The sequence below is a fragment of the Mobula birostris genome, chromosome 10 (genome assembly GCF_030028105.1).
Source record: "Mobula birostris isolate sMobBir1 chromosome 10, sMobBir1.hap1, whole genome shotgun sequence".
NCBI lineage: Eukaryota > Metazoa > Chordata > Chondrichthyes > Myliobatiformes > Myliobatidae > Mobula > Mobula birostris.
In genome coordinates, this window is record NC_092379.1 from 66,208,907 (window position 1) to 66,226,526 (window position 17,620).

At 40.4% G+C, this 17,620-nt stretch overlaps 1 protein-coding gene across 3 annotated transcripts in view; it reads right to left on the reverse strand.

The window, feature by feature from the left end:
- Positions 1-17,620, reverse strand: part of klhl13 (kelch-like family member 13) — a 220,768-nt gene that overhangs the window by 170,779 nt on the left and 32,369 nt on the right. For 2 of the 3 annotated variants that reach the window (XM_072270381.1, XM_072270384.1), the window contains one exon: positions 11,211-11,285. The exons of the other annotated variant lie outside the window; for it this stretch is intronic. In XM_072270381.1, the coding sequence (XP_072126482.1) occupies positions 11,211-11,285 (75 nt within the window). The remainder of the gene's footprint in view (positions 1-11,210; positions 11,286-17,620) is intronic. 3 annotated transcript variants of the gene reach the window in all.

Here is a 17,620-nt window from a genome sequence, read left to right on the forward strand (position 1 = left end):
TGGGGAAAGCTCTTGCAAATGAAGTATAATGTGGAAAAAATGTGAAAAGTATTGCAGGAAACATGAGGAACAAGGCATATTATCTAAAGGTGAGAGAAAATAGAGATTTGGGCTACAGAGGGATGAGTTCAACAAGTAAATAAGAAAGACATCAGAACAACATTTCAAATCTCTTACTAGCTCTTCTTTCAGTTAGTCCTGACAAAGGGTCTCAGCCCGAAATGTCGACTGTACCTCTTCCTAGAGATGCTGCCTGGCCTGCTGCGTTCACCAGCAACTTTGATGTGTGTTGCTAGAACAACATTGCTATTGCTTGGTGTGCTCAATATCAAAGTAAGAGGTTTTGTTTAAGATCATTAGATACTTGCTGAGACTACACGGAGAACAGGATGTCCCTGGGCTACAAATGCCTGATTTATGGACACCTGTTCAAATGAACAAGCTCCCATAATATTGCCAAGTTAGTTCAAAAGTCCGACGTATGTACAGTATTTGTTTCTACAGATGGCAGAGCCAGTATCCTTTCTCTCCACTTCTAGTAATTGTTCTTTCACATCAGTTTTAGGTGATTTTGATGGCATTTACTCCAATACTGTAGCTGAATGGTTACCATATTAATTTTGTTTTAAACTTATGGACAAAACCAGTTTACAGACCTTTGTAAAAACAGATCCCATTCGTATACCTAGAAACAGCTTGTACTCTGCATCATGTCAATATTCTTATTTAAGGAAGGACATTAATGCAAATCAAATGGTTCAGAAAAGGTTTACTTGGAACAGGAAATTTGTCTTATGAGGAAATGTTGATGACCAATAGGGTTTCAACAGGGTGGATGTGAAGTGGATGTTTCCTGTTGTGGGAGAAGCTAGAATTAGGCTTCACTGTTTAAAATACCAGATATTGCCCATTTACAACAAAGATATGACTAATATATTTTTCTTCCAGACGGTTGAGAGCCTTAAATATTTTACTTCTTACTAAAACTCACTCTCACCAGAGATTATTTTTATATGTCTATGTTATATGTAGCAGTTGATTCTTGGTCTGTCAATAGAGAAATATAAAACTTCTGAAGCTGAACATGTAGTTCTTCCTCATAAAAAAAACTCTCAGAATTGCTTCCTCATCTATTCCTCAAGTCTGAATGCATATACTTAGTCTAAGCCAAATCAATAAGATCACAACTGTTTTGCTTTTAAGCACAGCAGTGTATTCCCATTTACCCATAGTAGATTTTCATCCCCTTGAAAAATAAAAGTCTTTTTTTAATATAATTTTTATTAAATTTTCAAAATGAATACATAGAAAATAAAATCTACCCTCCCCCCCCTCCCCTTAACCCTCCCCCACCCCCCGTATATAGTCCTACCTAAAAAGAAAAAAAAGAAAAAAAAAGGAACCGCCTGGGTATTGGAAGGTTTCCACATGCTCCATAGGATTCAAAATAAATTTAATATACTTATTCGTTAGTTTCCCCAAGGGACCAAGATCTTTATCGGAGCAATTAAATATGCCATTCTATCTTTTGTAAATAAGGGCGCCAGATATTCAAAAATGTTCCATATTTATCTCTTAAACTATAAGTAATTTTTTCGAGTGGATGTGGAAGTTGAGTTCCAGTAATTTGTCCCAATAAGGCTCTTAAATTTATCCAAAAGGGTTGAATTTTAAAACAAGATCAAGTAGAATGTAAAAAAGTACCAATTTCTTGATTACACCGAAAGCATTTATCAGATACGTTTGAATTTAACCTATTTATTTTTTGTGGTGTAATATATAATTGGTGTAAAAAGTTGTATTATACTAATCTAAGTCGAACATTTATTGTATTTGTCATACTGTCAAGGTACAGTCTTGACCAATTTGTTTCATCAATATTAATATTCAGATCTGTTTCCCATTCTTGTTTTGACTTAAAAATTGCTACTCCCCGCTACAACAACACTACCGACCCAATCTCTCTTTAACTTCTAATGTTCTGTTTCTGTTAAATGCGTTTCCTGTAAAAAGGCTGAATCTATCTTCATTTTCTTAATATGTGTTAAGATTCTTTTTCTTTTCACTGGTCCATTAAGCCCATTAACATTAAAACTCAAAAAATTCAATAAATTAGTCATTATTTTTAACAAAGTTACTCCAATCTAAAACATTACTTAGCTTCTCAACTCTCATAGTTCCTTGGGGAATCTCTTTGAACTTCACCATGTTGCTATGCGTTCCCCCCCCCCCAATCATCCAGGCAAAAAGAAAAAGATAGATGAGATATAAAAAAAAGAAAAAACAAAATACCTCCCCCCCACTACTGTTGTGAATGAAAGGATACACAACACTACCCCCCTCCATTTTGCGGGTCGTGGCTAGAGCCACGCTTGCACACATGATTAGCGTAGCAATTGATCAGTGCTTCTTCCAGCTCCCCCGAACAAAAAAAATTATATTTAATGTTACTATTCCCAACTAGTATTCCTCAAATTTTAACCTTACTTCCCCTCCCTCATATAATTAGTAATATATTTATATATTCATCCACCTTCAAAAATCCAACAAGTCCATTCTTTGACCCAGTCTTCTTCTTCAATCCATCTCGCTCCCCTGGTTTTGTTCTTGTACCTGGTGAATATTCAGAGAGTCTTGCACAAACTGCTCCGCTTTCCGGTAATCATCATAAAATCTTTTTTCTCCACCAGTCAAAAAAATCGTCAAGGTTGCAGGGTAACGCAATATAAAATGATAACCATGATCCCATAGGATTTTTTCCACTGGATTAAATTTCTTCCTTCTCTTCAAAAGTTCATAACTTATGTCAGGGTAGAAAAAAATTTTGTTCCCTTGAATCATCAATGGCCCTTTTCTATTCTTGGCAGCTTGGGCAGCTGCCTGTAGAATCCTTTCCTTGCCTTGAAATCTTAAGAATTTTATTAAAATTGCTCGTGGATATTGGTTATCTTGTGGTTTTGGTCTTAGAGCTCTATGTGCCCGCTCAATTTCAATTAATCGGTCCTCCTCTTTCATTTGCAAAACTTCCGGGATCCATCTTTGAAAAAATTTTATTGGATTTCCTCCCTCCATACCTTCTTTAAGACCAACAATTTTAATATTATTACGTCTACTAAAATTTTCCAACATGTCCACTTTCTCCAAGAGTCGATTTCTTTCCGTGTTCCAGACAAGCAGATCATTTTCTGTTTTTCCCACTCTATCATTAATATGCTCCATTTTTCTTTACATCTCCTGAAGCTTCTTATCCATTTTATCCTGTCTTTTCATAGCTTTATTATAGCACATCTTCACGTCTCTAAGCTCTGCTCTTACTTTTCTTACTTCAGCCGTTAATTGCAATAAAGCCTCTCTTATATCTCCATCATCTCCTTTAGTTCCAATCTCTTCCAGTTCTTCCTCCTCTTCTTCATCTGTATTTTCTGAGGTATCCGATTCTGACTCTGAGTCACCTTCAGTTGCAGTGGCTGTCGGATCTTGTATCGATTTGTGCATGCGTTCTTCTTTGCGCATGCGCATTTCCGGCTCCTTCTTCCAAGAGACCGCTACCGCCGCCATTGCTCCCTGTTCTACGGCGGAGATAGAACGCATCTCCTCCAAAAGAGATCTAACCTGAGTCCGAGGCTCCATCACTGCAGTAGGCCCTTTTTTCTTCCCATCTCGCGGCGGCTTCGCAACAACAGACTTCTTCTGTTGCGGTTTAGGAGGCATATCGTAAAGTAGTCTTGCAAAGTTATAAATAGTTTTCGGAAAGTATTTATTAACTTTGTTTTGTTTAAACGGTACTTTGCTAATTTCTTACGGGAGAGCTGGATTTACACGTGTCAATCCTACGTCATCACATGACGCCCCAAAAAAAAGTCTTCAAAATATTCAGACTCTGCTTCCACTGCACCCCAGAGCTCCATGCTGTCTCACTATTTAACCATATAACAATTACAGCACGGAAACAAGCCATCTCGGCCCTTCTAGTCCGTGCCAAACTCTTACTCTCACCTAGTCCCACCAACCTGCACTCAGTCCATAACCCTCCATTCCTTTCCTGTCCATATAGCTGTCCAATTTAACTTTAAATGACAACATCAAACCTGCCTCAACCACTTCTGCTGGAAGCTCGTTACACAGAGCTACCACTCTCCGAGTAAAGAAGTTCCCCCTCATGTTACCCCTAAACTTTTGCCCTTTACAACTAGCCATTACAACTATCTTCCTGGATATGAATAGCTAAATGGAAAAATAAAACTCAAAGGGAAAATACACAGAATTACAACTGTGCTGTTAAGCAAAAACCTTGGGATCAGACTGTTACAGCAAGCAGTGGATTTGTATAGCTTGGTATTTGATGGCCATCATTGACATGATGGACTGAAGGGCCTATTTCTCTACAGTTCTGTTACATTGCCAGTGACACTATTAACATGCATAGCATAATCCTGCATGACAAAGCAATTTAGCACATTTGCGACACTAAAGGATCAACAAGCATCTTCAGTCAGAAAAGTGTAAAAATGCAGACCACCTTCTTCGGAGATCTCATCACCGCATCTTCAAGCTTGAATCCAATACAATTGATTCCAAATAGTGTCAAGACCAGGCTGAACACAATGGGTAAAACAAGGGTTAGCTCTCTCAAAGACATGCCAATTATAGTGCTGATGACCTGCACTGCCAGCTGAGGCTTTAATTAAATCTACCTTTACAAAAATATCACATTTAGAACACGTTAAAGGGATTGATCTTTTTGCTTATTTTCTAGAATAACAAGACGAAGTTTACATTAGCAGAGTGCAATTTGCAAGCAGAATTTAAAGCTGCTTACAATTGCAGCAAAGAGGAAAGAAGGGACTTTTGAAATGCAATCCACAGGCTTCTTAAGGGAAAAGAATAAAAGGAAACATACTAGTTTAGTTAGGTGGTGAAAACAATGTCCAGGAACTTTCCTTTAATGGCTTGAGGCAGAAAATTCAAGAATAAAGAAGCTCACCCTAAAATTGCATTAAGCAGGAATTATATAACAGCTGGAGTTTGTCACATTGGTCATAATATTATGCGGAGACAATTGAGACCTCAGAAGAGATTAAAGAGAATCTTGCCAGAGTTGTGCACTATTTTCAAGTATATTTGGCAAGGGTGGGGTTGTTTGCTCTGAGAATGAGACAGTTAAGAGAGTGAATTGAGGAAACAAAATTAGGACTGCCATAGATAGTGTTAACAGGAAAGACTTTAGCAGAGTCTAGGTGGGACTGGGTGGGAAGAGGAGCAAATTTAAATTAGCTCATAGAACAATTAGAGGTCAGTTGAGTTCAATTTGTTTCACCAAAAATATTGCAGAGAATCAGTGCATGCTAATGTGAATCCTCGCCATATTCTAGAATGAGGGGAAAATATTTTAGGAGTGAGGTTTACAATATGCTAGCATGACAAAAATTAATACATCAAGGCTTCTGAACATTTAAAAAGTACCTGGATAAGTATGTGATGTACTGTAGCCTACAAGTCCAATGGAGCAAGAGCTGGGAAATAGTCTGAATAGTTCTATTTGCTGTGAACATGGGGCACAAATTAGACCTGATTGTATTTGTCGGTGCTTTACATTTCTATGAATCAATGACATTTTCACATGCTAACGATGTTGAACAATTGAATGTTAATTTATATTTGAGCTTCTGATCAAAGATCTGATTTGTCACTCACTGTTGTTCAGCAGGGGTTTTCAGTTTGCCACTCTATGATTCCACCAATCAAAAAAGTGATGCTGATCATCACTGTGTCACTGCAGAAAGGTAGCCATCAGAAAATCCAGAGCAGATTTTTTTTTAAACTGAGTTTATTTGATTTTTGTTAGGCAGGACATCAAGACTGGAGGAATAAGACTTGAAGCACTGACTGATTTACTCCTATAAAGCCTAAAAAATGTTTCGCCAGAAAAATTCTACTATTGTCAGCTTAGACCGCTCTGCAATATTACCAGGCGACACTTCACCTGTGAGTCGACTGGTGTGATATACTGCATCCAGTGTGGCCTTCTATATGTTGGTGAGACCCGACGCAGACTGGGAGACTGCTTCGCTGAACACCTACGCTCTGTCCACCAGAGAAAGCAGGATCTCCTAGTGGCCACACATTTTAATTCCACGTCCCATTCCCATTCTGATATGTCTCCCCATGGCCTCTACTGTCAAGATGAAGCCACACTCAGGTTGGAAGAACACCTTATATTCCATCTGGGTAGCCTCCAACCTGATGGCATGAACATTGACTTCTCTAACTTCCGTTAATGCCCTTCTTCCCCTTCTTACCCCATCCCTTATTTATTACTTTTTCCTTTTTTTTTTCCTCTCTCTGTCCCTCTCACTGTAACTCCTTGCCTGCTCTCCATCTTCCTCTGGCACTCCCCTCCCCCTTTCCTTCTCCCTAGGCCTCCTGTCCCATGATCCTCTCCCTTCTCCAGCCTTGTATCCCTTTTGCCAATCAACTTTCCAGCTCTTGGCTCCATCCCACCCCCTCCTGTCTTCTATCATTTCGGATCTCCCCCTCCCCCTTTCAAATCTCTTACTATCTCTTCTTTCAGTTAGTCCTGACGAAGGGTTTCGGCCCGAAGCGTCGACTGTACTTCTTCCTATGGATGCTGTCTGGCCTACTGCATTCCGCCAGCATTTTGTGTGTGTTGCTTTCTCCCAATATTAGTTCTTTTTCTTAAATTGTGACTTTTTGATCTAGAAGCTCCAGTCAGGAAATGCCTCGTATCTGTGTTAAGCCTATCGAGCCCAGTAATCATTTTTAATTATTTACTTAAATGTCTTTTCATTATTCATGTTGTCATCTAGCCCAGCGATCCCCAACCACCAGGCCGCGGACTGGTACCAGGCCGCAAAGCATGCACTACCAGGCCACAAGGAAACTATATGATTTGGCGATAGGAGTCAGATGCACCTTTCCTCATTCCCTGTCAAGCCCACTGTTGAGCCATTACGCATGCGAGGTCATTACCCGCTCGTCATCCATGTCAGCGTAGGAAGGAGATCAACTCCTTGAGCTTGCAAATGACGACGGGCTGAAAAGTATGTTTGACATAACATCTCTGTCGGCATTCTGGATCTCAAAGTCAAGGCTAAATATCCTGAGATAGCCACGAAAGCACCGAAAACCTTGCTTCCATTTCCAACATATCTCTGCAATGAATGCAATGAAAACCAAATTGCGTAATAGACTGGACATAAGGAACCCTCTTCGAGTATTGCTGTCTCCCATCACCCCTTGATGGGACCATCTTGTTGCAGGGAAACAAGCATTCAGCCCAGGGTTCCCACTGATGCAGCGATATTGGTGTGTTGCAATGATTTTATATGTTCATAGGGGGAAAATATGTGCTGTGTGTTTAATATCCAAAAGTTACTTAAAATATTATGATGCTATTGACTTACTTGTATAACCATATAACAATTACAACACGGAAACAGGCCATCTCTGCCCTTCTAGTCCGTGCCAAACGCTACTCTCACCTAGTCCCACCGACCTGCACTCAGCCCATAACCCTCCATTCTTTTCCTGTCCATATACCTATCCAATTTTTCTTTAAATAATATCGAATCTGCCTCTACCACTTCTACTGGAAGTTCATTCAACACTTACTTCAAGCTCCCCTGTCCTCCCCTGATAATTGACTTAACACTATATTCATGCGAGCAAAATATGCGTTGTGTGTTTAATATTAAATTCGTTAGATAAACCCTTTTAGAAACGAAATTGAGTGTATTAGCCACTTATCACCTATATTCCGGCCGTGATTACCACCCCCCCCCACAACAGAATCGCCAAAAACGATTTGTAGAAAAAAATCGGTATGTACACACATGCACACTGGTGCCCGCGCAAGGCTTCATGGTCATTGTAGTTTCTCTGTGTAAACAACGTATTTGGCTCTACTCTTGTCCGTTGGCAACTCTAACCCCCCCCCCACCCCCGGGTCGGCTGGTCCGCAAGAATATTGTCAATATGAAACCAGTCCGCAGTGCAAAAAAGGATGGGGACCCCTGATCTAGCCATTCTAGCTCTCCATACCTTGCCTAGACACATACCAATACAAAGCATACAGTTAGGGTTAGTGAGTTGTGAGCATCGGAAGTGTAGCGACATTTGCTGGCTGCACCCTCTGACTGTGTTGACAAAAAAAAATTTCACTGCATACACGAGGAATTGAAGCTAATTATTTAGTTTTTATTTTTCAAATGAAGCCAATTTTTACTCCAAAATGCTCTTAAATATTGCAATCGAACTTGCATCCACCGCTTCCACTGGCAACTCATTTCACACTGACACCAGCCTCAGGTTCTCCTTAAACATTTCACCTTTCACTATTAACCTATGATTTCCAGTCTAGTCTCACCCAACCTCAGTGGGAAAAAAATATTCTTGCATTTACTCTATCTCATAGTGTTATCAAATCCCCCCTCTATCTCTTATGCTCCAGGAAAAAATGTTTCTGGGTAATGTATAAAAGCAAAGATTAGAGGATTAACCATTTAGGGTTGAAATGGGAAGAAATTTCTTCACTCAGAGGATAGTGAATTGTGGAATTTATCACGAATAGAGATGTGGAGATTCTGAGTATATTCAAGAAAGAGACAATAAGATTTTTAGATATTTGGAGAATAAAAGTTTTTGAGAAAAGTTGCAGAAGGCAGGTCAGCTGTAGTCATATTTAATGGTGTAGCAACATGAGCAGCAGGTTGGCTAATGAATACAGCCAAAATGCTGGAAGAACTCAAAAGGTAAGGCAAAATCTAGACCAGTGGTTCCCAAAGTGGACAATATTGTCCCCCGGAGGCAGCGGGAGTTTCTCAGAAGGTGGTGGGATTCGCTCAGTAGCAAGGGGGCAGCTGAGGGATTACAGGCATAACTTAAATTAATTACTTATTATAAGCATTTGATCCCCAGTGCCTCATAATGGGTTGCAATAACTGTGTAATTACCTCATCTCTTGCTAACCCATCATTCTCTAAAACATTGCTTGAGCACATTATAGTTGTTGAAGAGCAATGTGATACTTCTGTATCTGGCATATCATGAGAAATCTGGACTGAAGTAGTGGTGTTATTTCTGGGACCGGCCTTTCCATTATTGTCATTCACTACTGTGCTACAGTATTAGCTAGTACTATTTCCTTACTCTAATCATGCAGTGACGCATTTTCTGTGAATTAGGGTATGGCATTCAATGGCGTAACGCTCAGAATCTGTTGAAAGCTCTTAAGCACACTTCTATAACCCACAGCCAACCGGGATATTGACGACTCACTTTATGTACCTTCAGCCAGAGTCAGGTTTTGCCTGAGCTATCATGACATCATAGCTTTCCTCTTTATTGATCGTAATGCTTGGGGTTGGACTCAAACAACAAGTGATTGACCATGATCGTCAATCCACAACAAAAATGGCAGAAGCAGACTAAATGTAAAAGGAGTGTAGTGTGAAGTATCTGAAATATGGATTTATACCAGCACCAAGCAGCCAATTTGTCTGTTGTGTGAAAAAGTTTTTTCAAATGAGGCAATGAAACTATCCAGGCTCCTTGAAAATTTGAAGAGAAACCACTCTGATAAAGCAAACAAGAGCTTGGTTTATTTTCAGTCACTTCATAAAATCGTTCAGAAACTGAAAACACTTCAAAACATGTTTACCAGCACTTCCCAACAAAACAGTGATGGTTTGCATGCTTCATACATCATTTCATTGCTTATTGCTAAATCTGGAAAGTCCTGTACAATTGGAGAAAAACTGATTCTGCCAGCAGTAAGGGAGGATCTGAGTATGCTTTTGCATAAGCCATCAGACCAAATAATTAAAGTGATTCCGCTCAGTGACAATTCTGTTTAAAGATGAATAAATGAAATGCCTGAAAATGTGGAAGACACGTTGTACCTAGGTCAACAGAATTTGCTCTGCAGTTAGGTGAATCAACTTTGTCAGGCAACAAATCTTTGCTTCTTGGTTATGTTTGCTTTACAAAATATGGAAGCATGGTTCAAGATTTATTTGCAAGGAGACTGGAAACAGATTTGAAGGGGAAATCAAAATTTCAGGTGGTTGAGGAATTTTTCAAACAGAATGACATTCCACTCACCAACATTCTTGCTTGTACAACAGACGGAGTACCATCAATGATAGATGCTACCATGAGTTTAGTACTTTCTTGAAAAAAGCTGTATCTAACATGTTTATCATTCACTGTAATTCACCGTCAAATTGTTGCAAAAAATTTAAGTGATTGGATGCACAAATCATAAAACACTGTTATCGCAGTCCCAAGTCTCAAAATCAAGTCCCAAGCTCTCAATTCTCAACTATTTCAAAAGCTTTTTATTGAGAATAATGAACAGTTTGAACACTTGCTGTTGTACACAGATGTCAGATGGCTCTCAAAAGAAAAATGCGCAAGATGCTTTTACGTGCTTTTTGCAACTGTGATTCAATCCTTTGAAGACTTGAATGCTTCACTCAGTAATCAACTCAAGCATATTGGGTATCACATTGCTTATTTGTCAGAATTATTTCCAAAGGTTAATGAAATCAATCTTTAATTGCAAGGAAATTATATGAATCTTATCAAAGTCAAATCAGTTATCTCCACATTTCTATCCAACTTAACCTTCCAATTCAATGGAGATAGAAGGTAATCAGTTTTCCTTTATTGAACGATTTACCATTATAAAGATTATAAAAAATTATTTTATTCTGCACTTCATCACCATTTTGGTATGTAAAACTAGTCGCCATTTCTAACCGTATTTGAAAATTATGATATGCTCACATATTCTGAGAACACACATTGTACCATAAAAATGTATCATTTTTTTCGTTTGTAAGCAAGATATTCACACTTCATGACTGCATTTCATACATTTCCAATGTCCAAGTACCAATTCTCTTCAACAGCAGTTTACTTATTGATGCCAATGAGTTTACTGGTGAGCTAATTGCACATTACTTATGGATTCTAATCAAGGAAAAATGCAACCTACTGACCTGATTTTTATCTTTTGTTGGATCATCAAATGTTTACCACAAGCCTAACAAAATCATCTAGCCAAGATCTGATCCAATCTGTATTATCAATAACACTGAGCCAAGTAGGGAGGTGTAGACATTAAAAACTACTTTAAAACCACATCCAAATGTTTACTGATAAGCAACCACATGCACAGTACACACCTCTCATGGAGTCCTGTTGCCATTAGATCCCCTCTGAGTGGAGAGTTATCCATTTTCTCAGCACCAGCACCTCCTCTGCCACAGTAAAAAAAAATGAGGTTAGAGCTGGAGCTTCAGTGTAGTGAAACTACACCAATATACATTTGACATGGAATTGCTACTTCGTCTGTAAATGTTGATCCATGCCATTTACATGCCAACAATACTATGATTATTTTGTTGAAGTTTTAGTCTGAACCAAGCCCCAGTGTGAAAATGCAGGAAGTGCACAAGCTTCCAAGCAGCTACTAGGACAGCAACAGGAAACATTGCAGTTAATAATTCAACTTGATAAGGTTAAAAACAAAATAAATAAATTATATTTAAAGTGACAACCACAAATTTTAATAATGACACACTGGAACATTCTTTAACATCTTCACAGTACATACAGTTTAGAAACCTGATCCATCAAGCTATTTTCTTACATGCGTGCTGCCAGTTTGAAATCTAGATTGCTTTTTCCATTCTCAGATTGTCAACTCTAATTACTTTCATTTCAGATTTTACCCTATTTTGACAATTATTTACTATTTCCCTCCCTCCCTGTCCCTCACCCTCCTACCCATGCACAATTATTATTAGCTTGCTTTTTATTAATTTATGCGTTTCTACAATAAAACTACAGGCAAAAAAACAAAATAGAGATTTATACAGTGCGAAACAAACAAACCCAATATATATTCAGATTTAGTTTTCAAATCTGAAATGAGATTTCTATGAAATTAAAATATTTGGGTGAAAGAGTTATCTAGAACAATGTGTCTTCACTTTTCATTTAATGCTTTGGCAGGCAGCTGAATATTCTCACAGCCGGACACCTTAGTAAATATCCCTTTAACATGGTAACATTAAGTAAGCACAAATAAATCCTCAAATATTGATTTGGAGTACTCCATTTCAGAACACTTGGTACTTAAGAAACCATGGAAGCTCTTTCCATGTTTTTTTGGTCATCAACATTATAGACCAATCTTGACTCACAATCCATAAAGGTGCTGGTCTTCCCTAACCCAAATGCAACTCAACTATTCCATTTCAAGTTTTATTTCCCATTACCATTCTTACCTCAAAGTACTACTCCCTTACATCAAAAGCTTCCCAATCAATCATAATTTCACCTGTAACTGATTTGGTTATGCCTCCTTATCCTACCTTTAAAGTCACTTTTTAAATTCATATTTTCAAACTTGTAACCATCACATATACCTCTATAATCTTCAAAGTTTGAAAAAGCAATGGGGAAAATGCTCAGCTTTATTATTTATGTCCCCTATCTGTAAGTCAATTTGTTTCAAATGAATATGGTTCAGTGGTTATTAAGTATGATTATCACTACGTTGGCACGTGGCCAAGTGGTTAAGGCGTTCGTCTAGTGAGTTGAAGGTTGCTAGTTCGAGCTTTGACTGAGGCAGCGTGTGTGTCCTTGAGCAAGGCACTTAACCACACATTGCTCTGCAACGACACCGGTGCCAAGCTGTATCGGCCCTAATACCCTTCCCTTGGACAACATCGGTGGCATGGAGAGGGGAGACTTGCAGCATAGGCAACTGCTGGTCTTCCATACAACCTTGCCCAGGCCTGTGCCCTGGAGACCTTCCAAGGCACAAATCCATGGTCTCATGAGACTAACGGATGCCTATATCACTATTTTACTAACTCAGCCAATCACAAAAATAGTGCTTCTCCTTCTACTCAAAATTCTCATCAACTTAGAACCACCCAGTCACCTGTGAAATTTCTCCCGCGAGGAGTATTTTTTAAAAAACCTTCAACCTCTCCTCATATCTAAGGTTTCTCAATTCTTGAAACATACAAGTAAATCTTCCGCAATCTTTATATCTTTTCTGAACTATGATGTGATCAGAATCATCACAGTACAACAGCTGAGACTTGAAGCACTCCTTTACACAGTGATGTACAAAGTTTAAACATCATCTTTATATTCATATTTTTGACTTTCTATTTTATTCCTCTTTAAATAAAATCAATACACCAGTTCCTGACATCTAAAATAGAGTCCTGATCACTAAACTGTTCTTTTAGTCAGTCAGAATCAGACTCAGGTTTATCATCGTTGTCTTACACGATGTGAAATTTGTTGTTTTGCAGCAGCAGTCTAGTGTAAAGTCATACAAATATTATAAATTACCACATAAATAGTGCAAAAAATGGAAATAATAAGGTAGTGTTCAAGGGGACGAGGACGAGCACAAGGAAGAGAGGACAGATGGGGGGGAAGAAGGTGGGCGGGGGAAGGGGAAAGAGAGAGACAATTGATGTGCACAACCATTCAGCAGAGCAGTCAAACACTTTAGATCAGGGATTCCCAACTTTGGATAATGGTAGGGGTCCATGGCATAGACAAGGTTGGGATCCCCTGCTTTAGATAACCATTGCACGATGATTCATCTGCCATTGCCAGTTACAGACTTACCTTTGCCATCTGACAGAGCTGGAAGTAACTACATATGGTCCTGCTGTCTAAAAACTCCAAGACGCAGATTAATAATCCAGAGAATATTAATTCACATGTAACCTCAAGAGTTCCAAAATTTCACTGTAGTTTCTCTCGCCCCCGCCCACAAAAACTGCTAATGGCAAAGTGACCTTGAAACCATGAGATCATTAAAAACCTAACCAGCTCATGAACCAGATTTAAGGAAGGATACTTGTCTTCCATGCCAGTCTAAACACCACAGAATTCCACTTCCTACTTTGTGTAGCCATCACTTAACTGCCTGCTGAAGCCTACCTTGTTTCACAAAAGCCGCAGTCCACCTTTGCCACTTCATTAAAAATAAACAGAATAAAAAGAATCGCTTTCTTTAGAAACTATGAGCAAACTCTATGTCACAGTCATCAGCTGAAAGATGATTTTAAATATTACCTTTATATGTTCATTCTGTTCAATACTATTAAAAGAGAACCAGAAAATAACTGATACAGCAAACACAAAAAAATAGGAATACAACAATACCATCAGCATAATTATTAAACCACATACAATAATATTCTCACTTCTCAAATTACAAAACAGAATATTTTCTGAAGCAACGATTTGCTCTGGGACAGGTGATCCACCTGGACCAAACCTGTGCTGTACCTGGCAGGAAAATCATTGATAACCTCATGCTGCTCAGGAATACCATTGCCTATGTGCAAGACGGGGGGGGGGGGGGGGGTGAATGCCTGCCTGGTCAGCTTGGACCAGGAGAATGCCTTTGACAGGATACACACATGTACATGATGGATGCGCTCTCCAAAATGGGTTTGGGTTTTGTGGAGAGAATCAGGAATTGCATCCAACTGCTCCTCACAGATATCTGCAGTGCAGTCCATATCAATGGGTGAGAAATAGATAGCTTCACCATCACGCCAGGAAATAGGAGCTGTGAGAAAGATGTTCCCTCTCAATAACTGGGAAGAACCTGGACATCGGTGTCCTCCACTCCTCTAGCTTGGAAATCACCTGAGCCATCTTCAGGTACACTTGGTGTTCCAAGATGGAGCAGATCAGAGAGGTTACGATGTACAAGTCTCTGGATAACGGGGGGGGGGAAATGTACCCAATGCCAGCCTCAAAATGATGACCACCTTCATGAGTGGCTGCATCAGGTTGTGTGTGAAACCCAAGTATGTAGCTATCAAGTACAATTACGTGCCAAGGTTCTTTGTCCTCAGTGTTGCAAAGGATGGGTTTGGCCCCATTGCTGTGCAGCATCCCAGTCAAATGGATGCTGCAACACAGCCTGCTCTGGAAGAGAAATGCTCCTCCGGAGCAACACCTTCAGGTCCATCAGGCAGTAGTCAGCCCAGAACATCCTACAGACACTGCAAGAGAAGAACTCAAGGGACACAGTGGGGTGATTCCCTGAGCAAACTGTCTGAATCATCTGGCATAGTGCCTTATACTTTATACCTTATTGTCGCCAAACAATTGGTACTAGAACGTACAATCACCACAGCGATATTTGATTCTGCGCTTCCCACTCCCTGGATTACAAATATTAAATATTAAAAATATTTAAAATAGTAAAATTCAGTAAATATTAAAAATTTAAGTTATAAATCATTAATAGAAAATAGAAAAATGGAAAGTAAGGTAGTGCAAAAACACCGAGAGGCAGGTCCGGATATTTGCAGGGTACGGCCCAGATCCGGGTCAGGATCTGTTCAGCAGTCTTATCACAATTGGAAAGAAGCTGTTCCCAAATCTGGCCGTACGAGTCTTCAAGCTCCTGAGCCTTCTCCCGGAGGGAAGAGGGACAAAAAGTGTGTTGGCTGGGTGGGTCGTGTCCTTGATTATCCTGGCAGCACTGCTCCAACAGCGTGCGGTGTAAAGTGAGTCCAAGGACGGAAGATCGGTTTGTGTGATGTGCTGCGCCGTGTTCACAATCTTCTGCAGCTGCTTTCGGTCTTGGACAGGACAACTTTCGTACCAGGTTGTGATGCACCCTAGAAGAATGCTTTCTACGGTGCATCTATAAAAATTAGGGTTTTAGGGGACAGGCCAAATTTCTTTAGCTTTCTCAGGAAGTAAAGGCGCTGGTGGGCCTTCTTGGCAGTGAACTCTGCTTGGTTGGACCAAGTCAGGTCATTTGTGATATTGACCCCGAGGAACTTAAAGCTTTTGACCTGTTCCACTTGCGCACCACCGATGTAAATTGGGTTGCGTGGTCCACTATTCCTTCTGAAGTCAACAACCAATTCCTTCGTCTTGCTGACGTTGAGGGATAGGTTATTGTCTTCGCACCATGCCACCAGGTTCTTAATTTCCTCTCTGTACTCAAACTGATCATTACCCGAGATACGGCCTACAATTGTTGTGTCATCAGCAAACTTACATATTGAGTTTGATGGAAACTTGGCTACACACTCATGGGTGTACAATGAGTACAGCAGGGGGCTGAGTACACAGCCTTATGGGGAACCGGTGCTCAGAGTGATTGTAGAGGAGAGCTTGTCCCCTATTTTTACAGCCGGGTCCTGTCTGTGAGGAAGTTGAAGATCTAGCTGCAGATCTGAGTGCTAAGGCCCAGGTTCCGGAGCTTACGAATCAGATTATTTGGAATGATGATATTAAAGGCAGAGCTGTAGTCAATGAAAAGAAGCCCTATGTATGCGTCTTTATTCTCCAGGTGTTCTAAGAAGGAATGTAGGGCCAGAGAGATGGCATCTAACGTTGACCTGTTGCTCTGGTAGGCAAATTGCAAAGCGTCGAGGTTGACCGGTAGGCTGTGGTTGATGTGTGCCAAAGGCAATCCCTCGAAGCACTTCATAGCAATTGATGTCAGAGCCACAGGTCGATAGTCATTCAGGCATGCCACCTTGCTCTTCTTTGGCACTGGGATTATCGCTGCCTTCTTAAAACACAAGGGGATCTTCGACAGAAGCAAGGAGCAGTTGAAGATATCAGCAAAGACTCCAGCTAGCTCGCTTGCACAGGCCCAGAGAACTCGTCCTGGGATGCCATCTGGGCCTTCCTTGGATTTATCTTCAGGAAGGCCCTTCTAACGTCCTCCTCGGTGACAATGAACCTCGATGCCACCAGGTCGGGTTCATCTGGAGGGAGCGGGACGCTCCTCTTCTGTTCGAATCTTGCGTAGAATACGTTAAGTTCGTCAGGAAGAGAAGCGCCACAGTTATTGATATTCCCAGCCTTTTCTTTGTGCCTAGTGATCTCATTTAGACCCTGCCACAGTCTACTGGCATCCTTTTGGTTAGTCTAGGCTTCCAACTTGGCTCGATATTGCTTCTTGGCACTCTTAATGGCTTTCCGGAGTTCACGCCTGGATTCCGTGTAGCAACTGGTATCCCTTGAAATAAAAGCCACAGCTCTAGCCTTTAAAAGGGACCTGAGCTCATAATTCATCCAAGCTTCCCGGTAAAGAAATACCCGGATCGTCTTGCGAGACACACAGTCCTCCATGCATTTCCAAATAAAGTCCGTGACAGCTGAGGCATACTCGAGGTTAGCTGCCAAGTCCCAGAATACTAAACAGTCCACCAATTCAAAGCAGTCACGGAGGACCTCATCCATTTCCTCCGTCCAACGCAACACTACTTTTGACACCGTAACCTCTCACTTCAGTATCTGTTTGTAAGCCGGGAGGAGGAGTACGGCCTGATGATCCAATTTTCCGAAGTGAGGTCGTGGGACGGAACGGTAGGCATCCTTGACAGCTGTGTAGCAGTGGTCAAGTATTTTCGGGCCTCTAGTGGGGCAGGAGACATGTTGGTATATCTTTGGCAGCGCCTTTCTGAGGTTGGCCTCGTTAAAGTCCCCGGCTGTAATGATCAAAGCCTCCGGATACCTGGTCTCAAGTTCACTGATGTTGGCATACAGTATGTTCAGGGCACACTCCATG